The sequence below is a fragment of the Chelonia mydas genome, chromosome 9 (genome assembly GCF_015237465.2).
Source record: "Chelonia mydas isolate rCheMyd1 chromosome 9, rCheMyd1.pri.v2, whole genome shotgun sequence".
Classification (NCBI taxonomy): domain Eukaryota; kingdom Metazoa; phylum Chordata; order Testudines; family Cheloniidae; genus Chelonia; species Chelonia mydas.
In genome coordinates, this window is record NC_057855.1 from 99,431,498 (window position 1) to 99,445,164 (window position 13,667).

General features: G+C 39.7%; 1 protein-coding gene across 8 annotated transcripts in view; it reads left to right on the plus strand.

The window, feature by feature from the left end:
* The window catches only part of LRCH2 (leucine rich repeats and calponin homology domain containing 2), a 97,235-nt gene that overhangs the window by 25,841 nt on the left and 57,727 nt on the right, over nucleotides 1-13,667 (plus strand). For all 8 annotated transcript variants that reach the window (XM_037908542.2, XM_043522941.1, XM_037908543.2 and 5 more), the window contains exons 2-3: nucleotides 9,281-9,425; nucleotides 11,457-11,583. In XM_037908542.2, the coding sequence (XP_037764470.1) occupies nucleotides 9,281-9,425; nucleotides 11,457-11,583 (272 nt within the window). The remainder of the gene's footprint in view (nucleotides 1-9,280; nucleotides 9,426-11,456; nucleotides 11,584-13,667) is intronic.

Sequence of the window (13,667 nt, forward strand, 5' to 3'; positions counted from 1 at the left end):
AGAGCAGCTGCTTCATCAGTCCATGTAACAAAAAGATAATTTTGTTTGCGTTAGCATATGGCCTATAGGTGACACTGACACTTAATAGCAGTAGAGGTTTTTCAAGTTACTGGGTCCACATTAGCATCCTCTGAATACAAGGCCTTCATGCTAGAGCTTTGTCTGTTAGTTTTGAGGATGCTCTCCTTTGACAAAAGCAGCTCTCTTGTTGATGGCTCATGTGCACTTGGTTTCCAACAATATGCTGTCTGGTTAAATGTCTATCATGGTGATAGCGGATGTTGAAGTGTTTCAGCCTTTGTGGTTCCTGAGGGAGAGGTGTGTGTGTGTGTGTATGTGTGTGTGTATATGTATAGAGAGAGAGAGAGAGAAATGTTGCTCTGAAACATTAGACATTTTTCCATGCTTTGTCTACACAGGCTAGAATGGGACACATCCACTGTTGGCTGTAAAGGTGAAAGCTGCAGCATAGCTAAGGCATGGTTATCTGTAGGGCTGAATGAGACAGCTGTCAAAGTGCCTTAGCCATGTCTACTTTATTGATTCCACCATTGCTTCCACTATTGAAGCTCCGTCAAGGAAGATGCAGATCTTGAGTTTGTCGAGGTCTCCCCCTCCTCCCACCACCTTTGTGATTTTCCTCATGACACTTGCCCTAGTGTTTGAAAAGAGGAAAAGGGAGTGACTGGAAATTTGCCTTTATATAAGAGGAATAATAGGTAGAGCATGTAATTACATTATGTATTTGGAGTGTTATATTTAATGAGCCCAGTATTTGCATGTAGTTGATTCAACACCAATGCTCTGTCTAGTGATCGCATATGCACTGTGTGAAGGGTGATTAGATTGTGGTATCTTAACATATAATTATTATTCCACGTATAAGGTGCCCCTCTCAGTACTTGTTTGAGCATATAAATCTGTTTTCAGATTCTTTGAGACATGAAATTTCTTAAAATGCAAGATATATTATATATGGGAATAATGGTCTATAAAGTGTATGAAAAGCTCAACTATGCGCAGTTCTCAGAATGTGCATCTCCACATGCAATACTGCATTTTGGAGTACATACACGTAACCTCCTTTTGACAGTTATCACAGGTGTACGCGCCTGAACATCAGTGGGGGCAAAATGTGTTTTTATATGCCTGCATGCCTGTAACAGTTACACTGTAATTTTATACTGCAGTTTTCTGCATTTAATTCATTTAAAATGCCTCTGATTAGTCAGTTGATGTGGTGTAAAAAGCATCTGGATTAAACCTAAACCTTGTTTCAAACAATATTTTATTTCCCTTGGTTTGTCTGCAACAGTTCATGGGGATGGGGGTGGGGCACGGAAGAGCAGGGGGAGATGTTCGAGAAGCTGGACTTGAAGAAGGGGAAAGAAGCCTTAAATATCTAGAAACTGGGGGGGATGGAGGGGAGATGAATGGGAGTGAAAGAGAAGGACAAATGAGACAGAAGGGATTTGGAAGGAAGTTCAGCGTATGGATGGGGGAATTGGTTTGGAAGGTAATTATATTCCAGAGGGCAGGGGAATGTGACAGCATCAGGAAACGGAGAATGTAAATAATCCATCTCACTTTTATTATTATTTATATATTCTCTCACTCACTCACTCTCACTTTTTCTTCTGAATGGCCCTGCAGGTTTCTGTTTTCTAGCCCCTCCTCTCCCTCAGTAACGGAGGGGTGCTCTGAAGTTCCTCATGTACTGGGGTTTTGGAGGGCCAAAACACTTTCCCCTTCCAACCTAGGGAAACTCCCATGAGCCATCCTATGCTAGATGCCTGTGTGGGGATGGGTTGCCACAGTTCTCAGCATTCCATTTTCCTCATATCTCTCCATGACCCTGATGTTGAAAGATATTAAACTTTTGTAAACCACTCACGGACTTCAGTGGGAATTGAGTGCTCAACACCTCCGTGGGATCAGCTCCAGAAGTAGGAAAAGTTCTTCCTTTGTAGGCTCTTAAAACAGGCTCTCAGTCACCAAAGGATGCAGGTTTCAGGCAGTAATGAACGCTTTCTGGAGAAGATTTACTCTGGATTCTCATCAGGATTCCTGGGCCCTGTCCACTCCTGCATTATTTCCCCACCGAGATACTATGAGATAATTCAAGGTTGAAGTTTATTTCATAAGTATACAGTAGAACCTCAGAGTTATGAACACCTTGGGAATAGATGTTGTTTGTAACTCTGAACAAAATGTTATGGTTGTTCATTCAAAAGTTTACAACTAAACATTGAGGTAATACAGCTTTGAAACTTTACTATGCAGAAGAAGAATGCTGCTTTTAGCCATCTTAATTTAAATGAAATAAGCACAGAAACAGTTTCCTTATCTTTTCAAATATTTTTTTAATCTTAATTTTTTTTAGTAATTAACATTTAATACAGTACTGTACTGTTTAGCTTTTTTTGGTCTCTGCTGCTGCCTGATTGCGTACTTCCAGTTCCAAATAAGGTGTGTGGTTGACTGGTCAGTTTGTAACTCTGGTGTTTGTAACTCTGAGGTTCTCCTGCATGTGAAAAAACTAAGGAAGAATCCAATTTGAAGCAAAAGTATGCAGCATGTACAGGGATTATAGTTGGCTGGGGAATAAAAAATTTTGTAATCCAGTGACTGGGTCACTATCTTGTACATTTGAATAGACCAGTGATTTTCTTTCTACTAGACTTTCAATAGCTTTGCTACAGAAACCCATTTTTAAATCGGGAAAATCTTCCATTTTCTACTGTTTTTAAAAATCAAAGCATCTTGGAAGCAGAAAATTTTGGTAATTAGGGTTTTGGTGACAACCTGCATTCTTTCTTAATTATATAGGTTTAGCTTTAATTCCTTTAAATTACAGTAATAAAACCACTTTAATTTGCAATTTTTTTATCTAAAAGATTTTGCTTGCAAAAGCAAGTCTCTTTATCTAGGATAAGTTTGAAAAGCAGTTTTAACTATTATCTTTGAGACCTTTCTACACTTGTTTTGAATAAAGGGACAAATCCAGGTCTCTAATACACACACATAAAATGTCCCTTGAAGTCACTCAGAGCTAAGAGTTTTTGTAGATTAATTTGAATACTTCGGGTAATACTTTCAGAAACAATCATGAATATAAGACCTATTATATGTAATAAGCTGTGGGTGCTCATTATTGCAAGATAGATTTACAGCATATCAACAGCATTTAATTATTAGAATTATTGGTGCAAGTGATTGAACTACCTATCATGCAGCCACATAGTAATAGTACCTAGCAAAAAATCACAGCAACTCACTGCGAGGCAGAAAAATAAGCGTTCCTCTTATCCCTCTGAAATACAGTCTTAGGCTTTGTCTACGACTGGCAAGTGAATGACACAACTTTTGTCATTCAGAAGTGTTTAAAAAAAAAAACAAAACAACAAAAAACAAAAACCACATACCCCCCCAAGGCACAAGTTTTGTCGAGGAAAAGAGCCGGTGTAAACAGTGCTTTGTCGGCAGGAGAGCTTTCTCCTGCCAACAAACAGCGGCTACGCTGCGCGCCTTTTAGCCGCACGGCTGTAGCGGCACAGCTGTGTTGCTAAAAGTTGTGAAATGTAGATGTAGCCTTAGGGCTTGCCTACACTAAAAAGATTTGTCGGCAAAAGTTGCCTTTTACCAACAAAATAGGGGAGGCGTATGCACTGCAAATCTACTTTTGATGGCAAAATTGCTGTCATATTATGCAGGTTTGGTGACAAAATAAAACCACCTCGGTGAGAGGCATAAAACCTTTTGCAGCAAAGTTAAAGTGACAGACCGTCAGCGTAGACACTGCTGTTTGTTTTGTCTCCAGAACTGGCTTCCGCCAGTATCCCACAATGCCTACTGTGACCGCTCTGCTCACTGTTTTGATCTCTGCTGCTCTGCAGACATGCGCCCCTCCACTTTCAAAGCTCCTGGAAGTATCTGACAGCTGAGCGTGCTGCTGTGTTTGGGGAACAAAGAGCAAATCTTTGGAATGCTCCTGTTCAGCCCTACACTAGGAACACAGCGGCGGGCGGGCAGACTGCGGCTGCAAGGGCAGGGAGTTGGGCGCGGGGGACAACTGCTGTGCTGCTTTGACATTCCTCTGCACGAGAGCTACAGAGATGCTGAGGATGCTGCTCCAGGCAAATGAGGAGACTGTGGGAGAACTCGGAGGGAATCACAGAACCGCAGGCAGAGTGGGCAGCTTGGAGAGAGACTGCTGTGCCAAGCAGAGCCGGGGGTTAAGTGTGTGTGGGGTGTCCCACTCCCCATGCTTCAGGATAGGTTGATCAGCCTGCTGTCTTCCCCACCGAGACACACCATCTCCTCTCCCTCCCCACAACACACTTCAGTTGAAAAAGCAGTGGGCAATCTACTAGGATGCCCTGGAACGATAGGATTGAAAAACCTGCATAATATGATGCTGTACCTGTCCCATGAGGCATTGCAAACCCTAACCCTTCCCAAAGCACCTTGTGGCCAGTTGCACAGTAGGATAGCTACCACAGTGCATTGCTCTGTGTCGATGCAAGAGCTGTTAGTGTGGATGCACTCTGCCGACACAACAAACTAGTGTGGACCTGCAGCATTGGCTTTAATTAAAGTGGCATAACTTTTACCAACAAAATTTTGTAGTGTAGACGAGGCCTTAAGGCCTGCACCTACTTAGGTGCATAAATACTTGTAACTTTACTTACCTGAATTTTCCCCATTGATTTCAGTAGTACTAACTGTGTAAGTTAAGTTGCTTACATGCATAAGTGTTGTACATAAGAACATAAGAAGGGCCCTACTGGGTCAGACCAAGGGTCCATCTAGCCCAGTATCTTGTCTTCCGACAGTGGCCAGTGCCCGGTGCCCCAGAGGCTAGGGACACCATTCCTGTCCATCCTGGCTAATAGCCATTGATGGACTTATCCTCCAGGAATTTATCTAGTTCTTTTTTGAACCCTGTTATGGTCTTGGCCTTCACAACATCCTCTGGCAAGGAGTTCCACAGGTTGACTATGTGTTGTGTGAAGAAATACTTCCTTTTATTTGTTTTAAACCTGCTGCCTATTAATTTCATTATATGACCCCTAGTTCTTGTGTTATGAGAAGTAGTAAAAACACTTCCTTATCTACTTTCTCTACACAAATCATGATTTTTTAGACTCAATCACATCTCCCCTTAGCCGTCTCTTTTCCAAGATGAAAAGTCCCAATCTTATTAATCTCTCCTCATATGGAAGCTGTTCCATACCCCTCATCATTTTTGTTGCCCTTTTCTGAACCTTTTCCAGTTCCAGTATATCTTTTTTGCGATGGGGCGACCACATCCACACACAGTATTCAAGATGTGGGCGTACCATGGATTTATATAGAGGCAATATGATATTTTCTGTCCTGTTATCTATCCCTTTCTTAATTATTACTAGCATTCTGTTCGCTTTTTTGACTGTCGCTGCACATTGAGTGGATGTTTTCAGAGAACTATCCACAACGACTCCAAGATCTTTCTTGAATGGTAACAGCTAATTTAGATCCCATCATTTTATATGTATAGTTGGGATTATGTTTTCCAATGTGCATTATTTTTCGTTTATCAACATTGAATTTTATCTGCCATTGTGTTGTCCAGTCACCCAGTTTTGAGAGATCCTTTTGTAACTCTTTGCAGTCTGCCTGGGTTTTAACTATCTTTAGTAATTTTGTATCATCTGCAAATTTTGCCACCTCAGTGTTTAACCCTTTTTCCAAATCATTTATGAACATGTTGAAAGGACTGGTCCCAGAACAGACCCCTGGGGGACACCACTGTTTACCTCTCTCCATTCTGAAAACTGACCATTTATACCCCTTCTTGTTTCCTGTCTTTTAACCAGTTACCAATCCATGAGAGCACCTTCCCTTTTCTCTCGTGGCAGCTTACTTAGTGTAAGAGCCTTTGGTGAGAGACCTTGTCAAAGGCTTTCTGAAAACCTAAGTACACTATATCCACTGGATCCCCTTGGTCCACATGCTTGTTTACCCCCTCAAAGAATTCTAGTAGATTGGTTGTAGGTTCAGAACCTTCTCAAGTATTACCACAAAGACTGAAAAAAGTAAACGCTTACCTATTACCAGTCAGGCTAGCACATTAGGGTTTTTTGTAGTTTAGTTCAGAACTCTATATAGAAATTAATTTAGATATAATCCCAAATGTACATATTTTTATGGAAACTATGTAACTTCAAAACATTTGAATTGAGAAAATTTGAGAATCTAAAAACTTGGTTTGCAGTACGTAACACACAAATGGTAGTATTGAAAGGTACTGGTTAACATTTGCATCTCTGTATTCTATCTAGATTGTGTGCCCTTAATCTATATTCAATATAAGTAGGCTTGGCAGAACTAGATTTTAATAATTTTTTTTATAATTTTGACTGATATCAGTGTTTGTTCTTAAGCATTTTTTATGTTTTATCCACACGATGAAAGGGGTGCATAACCAATGGAAAATCTTTCATGGACCTATTCAACAGCAAGAGGAAAAATCATGCCTATGTGGTAATAACGCTAAAGAATGATAGTGCTGTAATACTACCTATAATTATTCAATGATCGTAGACATTGAGATTTAAAAAGTTAAAACACAAATTGTCAACATCACATGTCAAAATATAAAAATAAATATCCTTAAACTCTACTGTGTTCTCAAGCAGCATTTTTCTTTCTTTTGCCTTACTTCATCATCAGTGGAAATACTTTTTTGTCCATTGTGTTTGGTGAAATGATGTTTACCAATTTAAAAATCTAATTTTTCCAAGTCTAAATATAATTGACAAATGAATTAATCCCATACGTAACTTTACTTTTCATTGTTATGGATTATTTTGGAAGAAGAAGCTGTTAACCTCATTTTGTCAGTTTAGGTAAAGAACAGTGTTCAGCCACACTCCCTGAAGAAAAAGCCTTACGCAAATGTATAAAGAAATAGATAGGCCTGACTCTTCCCCAGTCTTCCCGTTTTCTTGAAGAAAAAAATTATTCATGAACGAAAAGATACTGTATAGGTAGTTACTTTTTTAACACTTAAAATTTTATATAAAGGTTGTCACACCTCATTTAAACCCTAATGTTAGGGGATCTTATTTTGTTCTAAAAACTTGGGCTGAGATCTTGGCCATTGAAGTCAGTGGGGCCAGGATTTTACTTTGATCTTTACTGAAAATTGGCACAAAAAGCCAAATGTTCATAGAGAGCAACAAGATCCTTACATTGTCTACTTCTAATTTGACGTTACTGCAGCTTTGTACGCAAATCATGCATTTATGCATGCAGTTAAGTTTGTTTGGTCTGGGAAAGAGAAGACTGAGGGGGGATGTGATACAGTTTTCATGTACATAAAAGATTGTTATAAAGAAGAGTGTTAAATTGTTCTTCTCATCCACTGAGAACAGGGCAAGAAGTAATGGTCTTAAATTGCAGCAAAGGAGATTTAGGTTAGACTTTAGGAAAACCTTTGTAATTGAAAGTGTAACACTGAAACAAATTTCCTAGGGGGGATGTGGAATCTCTGTTCTTCGAAGTTATGAAGAACAGGTTAGACCAATACCTGTCAGGAATAGCTTAGAATAATACCTAGACTTGCCTCAGTGCCAGGGACTGGACTAAGCGACCTGTTGAGGTCCATTCCAGTCTGACATTTCTGTGCTTCTGTGTGGACATTTGCCCACCCACTGTCCTGTCATAACTTAATTAGCTGAATGGTTTTGCTTGATATTAAATCACTGAGTTGATAGTGAGAAAGGACTCAAAGGGCGTTACTGATCTATCCAAGCGAAGTCACTTGTCTTTGTGATACATACTATTGTGCTAAGGATCTTAACACCTTTTTTTAAAAACTTTTGGTGGTTAACTGATCAATACGGGTAAGATTTTGTCACAGATATTTTTAGTAACAGTCACGGACAGGTCACGAGCAATAATGAAAAATTCACAGAATCCGTGACCTGTCCCTCACCTTTACTAAAAATATCCATAACAAAATGGGGAGCCTGGGCATCTGGCGTGGGCTGGAAGCTTCAGGGGCCCCCTCCTCTGGCAGCTCCGGCAGCGGGGGTCCCCCCCTTGCTGCCTGGGGCGGACAGGAACAGCAGGGGTCCTCCCCCCTATTCCCGCCTGGGAGCAGCGGGCGTACCCCGCAGTTCCATGCTTCCACAGGCAACAGGGGACTCTGCAGCTCCCAGCCGGCACTGGCTGAAGTCACGGAGGTCTTTGGAAGTCACGGATTCTGTGACTGCCCTGCCCTCTGTGACTAAATCGCAGCCTTACTGATCACCTCTGGAATTCAGGGTTCATGTCACACTTTTAAATGGATGTGTATTAAAACTACTCAGTGAACTCACCTGTCAAAGATGACATGCACTGATTCTGTCACTTGGTTTGAGAACGTAGACTTGATGAAGTCATTGTTGCAACTTTTTTATGGTATGGGAGCTTTTTTCGTATAGTCTGTAGTATTCAAATTTGTTCCAATCATTTAGTTTCAAAAGGCAAGCCATCATTTGGAACACATCACCGTGGCGACTTGAATGTGGTGGAAACTACACCCCTCTTCTGCCCACTAAAATAATCCTAGTGTGTGTTTGTCTGGATTTTATTCTGTTTTGAACTGTTTGATTAGTACTTCTTAAATGGAAAACATGACAGTTGTGTTTTCTTGAGATGAAAGGCATGATAAATCTGATAATCTGTTGTTTAACTGGGTGAATGGATAAGTTCTGCACACCTAGTTTTATTCTTGCAGATATCCTGAAACAACTTTAGAAAGTTAAGTTCTAATGTAACTGTGGTACCAGTGGGAAACAATCTATTCAGTTGTCTTGTAATATGTTAAATGAGTTGTCTTGTTGCACCTAGCAAGTGAAAAATTTAGAGGAATAAACAGATGTATGGAACTGAGGAAAAAATTTACAATTTAAAATCGTGATGAATATTTCTAACTTCTTTATAGGAGTAGGGTATAGCATAACTTTAGATTCTTGTACTTTTTATAGCATAAGTTTATAATCAAATGCAATGTTAATGGTATCTTTCACTATTTTTTATTTTTGGAAGGCTTTAGTCTGTTTATTTTAATTATCAAAATCTACATTATGATTTTTCTCAGCAGCATCTAGTAAAACCAAAATACTTATAAACATCAAACACCTAATCTTGCAGGAACATGGCAAGGACAGCAGTTATCTTGTGTGTCTCTTCAATTTTGGTTTAAATTTTTGACTTTTTAGAAAACAGTCTTTTCTTTTTTTTGTTTCAGATCTTTCAAAGAACAGATTTACTGAAATTCCTTCAGATGTCTGGCTGTTTGCACCACTTGAGACTTTAAATTTCTATCACAACTGCATCAAATCCATTCCTGAAGCCATCAAAAATCTGCAGATGTTAACATATCTTAATATTAGGTGAGTGACTGTTTTTTCCTGTTGATGTCTAGGGATTATATATAGACCATCAGGAAAGATGGCATTCATCATCCTCAGGACCTTCATTACATTTGTTCCCCGCTTTTCCTCAGCTTGTTAAACGTTGTTCTATAGTTTTTGTCTTTTGGTTGTAGGTCAAGTATCTCCTGCTTCTTCCTTCATGGGAAGGAGTTGACTGTATTACCATATTCCATACAGTAAATTGTAGAAGCTAACTATGTGGGAAGCTAATGGAAGTTTCCTTTGTTTCTGGTGCTATACAGATAAGTGTCGATGAAGGTTGGAAATAGGCTCTAGGAGCTGGATTATTCTGTTCAGAAGGCTCTACAGACTTAGCACTCAAATGAGTAGTGAGAGAGGTCACTGCATTACTGCAAACAAACAGTGGGATCTTGTGAGACGAAGGAAAAGAAATAAACACCAGCTTTACAGGAAGACTTATAAAGTGTAATGGGTATACATATATATTGAATGGGGCATTATGGAAAACTGTAACTTTCCCATGCGCAGTTGAGACTTGTTTTGTACAATATGCCCAAATTTTGGTCCCTGATCACCTAAGATATTCTGGAATAATCTCTTCCACTATACATTTTGCAACGGGATTTGTGACCATCCGTCATTTTTTTCTTGTCAAGTTTGAGGTGACTTGATTGAGAGAAAGAGAGAGAGAGGACTCGGGAAAAATAATTGTTAATCATGTCTTGAAAGCTCCAATGCTTTTTCCCCTCCATGTCCTGTCTTCTTTTTTTTTTTTTTTTTTTTTTTACTCAAACTTCAAGTGAAGTTTAGTCAGAAGCTTTTGGAGGTGTAGTATACAGGAACAAATTTGAAACAGGAAGGAATATTTAGGAAGTTATGCACTGGCAAATTTGCAGGGTAAGAATGGTCTGCTTTGTGGAGGTTTTTAAGAGCACTAGTGACATCTGAGAGAGCTACACTGTTTGTTTTTCTTTTCCTGTGCAAAGGGCCGGAAAGCACAATTCTCTTCTGCTTCTGAGGATAAAAGATGCAGAAAAAACCTCCTCAAACAAGACTAGAACAAATGCTCATTGAAGTAGGAGTTTTATTCTGTATTGAAGCAGGTTCTCAGGGTATTTGGGTGGCCCATTTCATGATGTGCTCTACTTCTCTGGGGGAGTATCCTTGCTTGGTGAAGAGGAGGAAGGACTCAGCTGCTTTCAGACACTCCTGCAGGACCTGTCTCCCTGTGGTTATCCAAAACTGTTCCCTCAATTCCCGCTCTGTGTTGCTCGTCAAAATCACTATATAGCTTGAATGTTTCACAGTGTGGTCAGTCATTCTCTTGAGCCAGGCTAGCTGGAGTGGAGTAACTAGACTGTACTGGTGGAATGAAAACGAGCCCTAAGAGAGGTCTGGTCTACACTAGAAAATTAGATCAATCCAGTTACGTTGCTCAGGCCTGAGAAAAATTCACACCCCCAGAGCAACATAGTTTAAGGCAACCTAAGTTCACTTGTAGGCAGTCTTCCATCAATCTCGATACTGCCTCTCGAGGAGATGAGTTACCTATACTGACAGGAGAACTCCTGCTGTCGGCCTAGGTAGAGTCTACACACTAAAGCGCAGCTGTTCTGCTGTAGCATTTCAAGTGTAGACAAGCCCAGAGATTCAATTTACAACTCAGTGGGTTTGCTTATTTTGTCTTGTCTATCTTGAGTCCATTTCACTTGACATTACTTCTACATGGCAAGATGTTGAAATGTTTTTATAATTGCATCTTATTCCCTAGATTTACATCATATTATGGGAAGACTAAATTATTACACCTGAATGCTATTTTATTTAAATTGAATGGGGACATGGAATTTATTTAGTTAAGGCAGACTTTTTCATGTAAGTGATTCATACTGGGGAACACAGCTAAAATTTGAATGAGGGGTATTGCTGTGTACTTTAATACCTATTGGAACAGAGAGAATGTTTTCTCAGAATTCCTGTTAAGCTTCAAGAGACTATTTTAATTTAATCTTTTTTTTCCCTTTTTAGTCGAAATCTTTTAGCAACATTGCCAAAATACCTGTTTGACCTACCACTTAAAGTTTTGGTTGTCAGTAATAATAAGCTGGTATCCATTCCAGAAGAAATTGGAAAGTTAAGAGACCTGATGGAGTTGGTGAGTATAATTGTGTACACCACTGTTATGTGTATTGTGGTATAGATAACTTATTAATGCTGTAAGAAAAGTATAATTTGATATTACTACTATTAGTAGTTTATTCTGGTTGTGCAAAGGGCTGACTAAGAGTGGGGCCCCATTGTGCTAAGCACTGTACAGAGTAGAAGACAGTCCCTGCTGTAAAGAGCTTAAAGACACCCATCTGGTTGAGAAAGGGGATATGAGACAAAAGCAGAGTGAACAATGTGAGGGCAGCAAATGTCATGTTGCCTGTATTTGTTTTGGTGGGTGTGGAGGGAGGGAATTACTTACAAGATAAGCTGACAGGGCAGGGGAGAAGAGTTTAAGAGGGAAAAGTGTGGAGTTAAACTGAGGTGAATAGACTGTAAGGGGCGGATGGGATGGAGAGGATTGGCGCTAACAGTTCTGATTGGCACAGGGCAAAGAAAGACAAGTCAAAACTGTGAGAAGTTCTCTGACTGTATGTTTACACAGTGCTTGGAAGCCCAGGGGAGCAGTTCTCTTGGCAGACTTGAGCTAGCAGGGCTCATGCTAGCATTCTAAAAATAGCTGTGTAAACAGCTCTTTGAAGTTGTGGCTTGGGTTGGAGCTTGGGGTCTGAGGCCTCGGGGAGAGGGGTAATCTGTTGACTTGGCCTGGGAGGCTTGGTTTTATGGGCTCCAAAACTCAGCGTAGACCTACCAGAAATGTCCAAAGCTCCCTACTTTGGCTCCTACTGGCTGGAGTCTGACTGATTCCCCACTGTAGTTTTTCCCAACGGCCACATGGCTGGAACAAGGGAAGGAACCTCCTGGAGCCTAATCCCTCCAGGTTGTGGGAGTCTCTCCTATACAGTTCTAGGTCCAGGGGGATGTGAATCATTGATGCAGAATGCCAACTTAGTTATTGCATGGTCAGTGTTCGACCGTATATTGCAGCATTCAAAGTACAGTTACAAAGTTATTAACAATTTAGAATAACTAAACACTGAAATGTATAAGTAATCAAACTTTCTCTTAATACATTGACATGAAAGACAAATCTGAGAAACCTCTATTTATTGAATATGGTTTCTCAGTTTAATATGTAGTAACAAGTAAATTATGAAGGAATGTAGCCTCACTTACTTTAAAATGAAATTGGGTCTTTTAATTGTTGCTTTAGTTCACCTGTAACAGGTATGCTTAGTTTTGTGATAAGTCTAGAACATTACACTCACACCTGCAATGAAACATGAGCATGTTCCAGGTCCCAGCTTTTTCATTTGAAAAGTCAGAAATAAAGATTTAACTCAGTTTCCTTTGTGAAATATATCAGTGAAATGAATACCCATTATTTATCCTATTCTTTCTCTTGTACTATACCTTCTGTGGGGGTAAAGAAACATTTTTATTGGGTGGGGGGGAATTGAGAATACTACATTTCGATTAACTAGTTAGTGTATTTGAAAGTACATTGTCAAGGTTTCTTTCATATTTTTAAAATGTGTTTACTCACTGTTTAAAGCCCCGACATCTTTACCAGTTGAAAACGGGATAAATGCTTTTACTATTGGGGATTTTACAGGGGTTTCATTAAGTTAATCTTCGAAAGCCAAGTGAGAATTAATTGCATGCGAGGAGGCAATCTTATATAAATAAAGATTAGTTTTTTGCAGTCTGTCTACAGTTTCACCCAGAATGGAGTCTGAGTGTACTAATGGCTGTATAATAACTTGATAGAACAATGAGGACCTGGGCTACGTGTGGTGACTTGTCAGTGTTGAGGTGCACTATTATCTCACTGCACATTGCAAACAGCCTGCCCCCCATTTCTGTAGCAATTCAGACTCAATGCCTTCGGTAATATAATTGTGTACACTGTTTTAGGCACTTCTGCAACGTTGAAAATGTTCTTTCTTATACTGTATATATGTAGAACTTGAAAATTCTGGCTTTTTAAAATTACAGATCCATGGGATCACTTCCTGACAGAAATCTAGACCTGCAGTGCTCTGTATATGCGCATGTAAAATATTGCCAGAAATAAAAAATCCACCACAAGGTGTATAATGCAATCTTGAATATTAAATATAGCTCCCG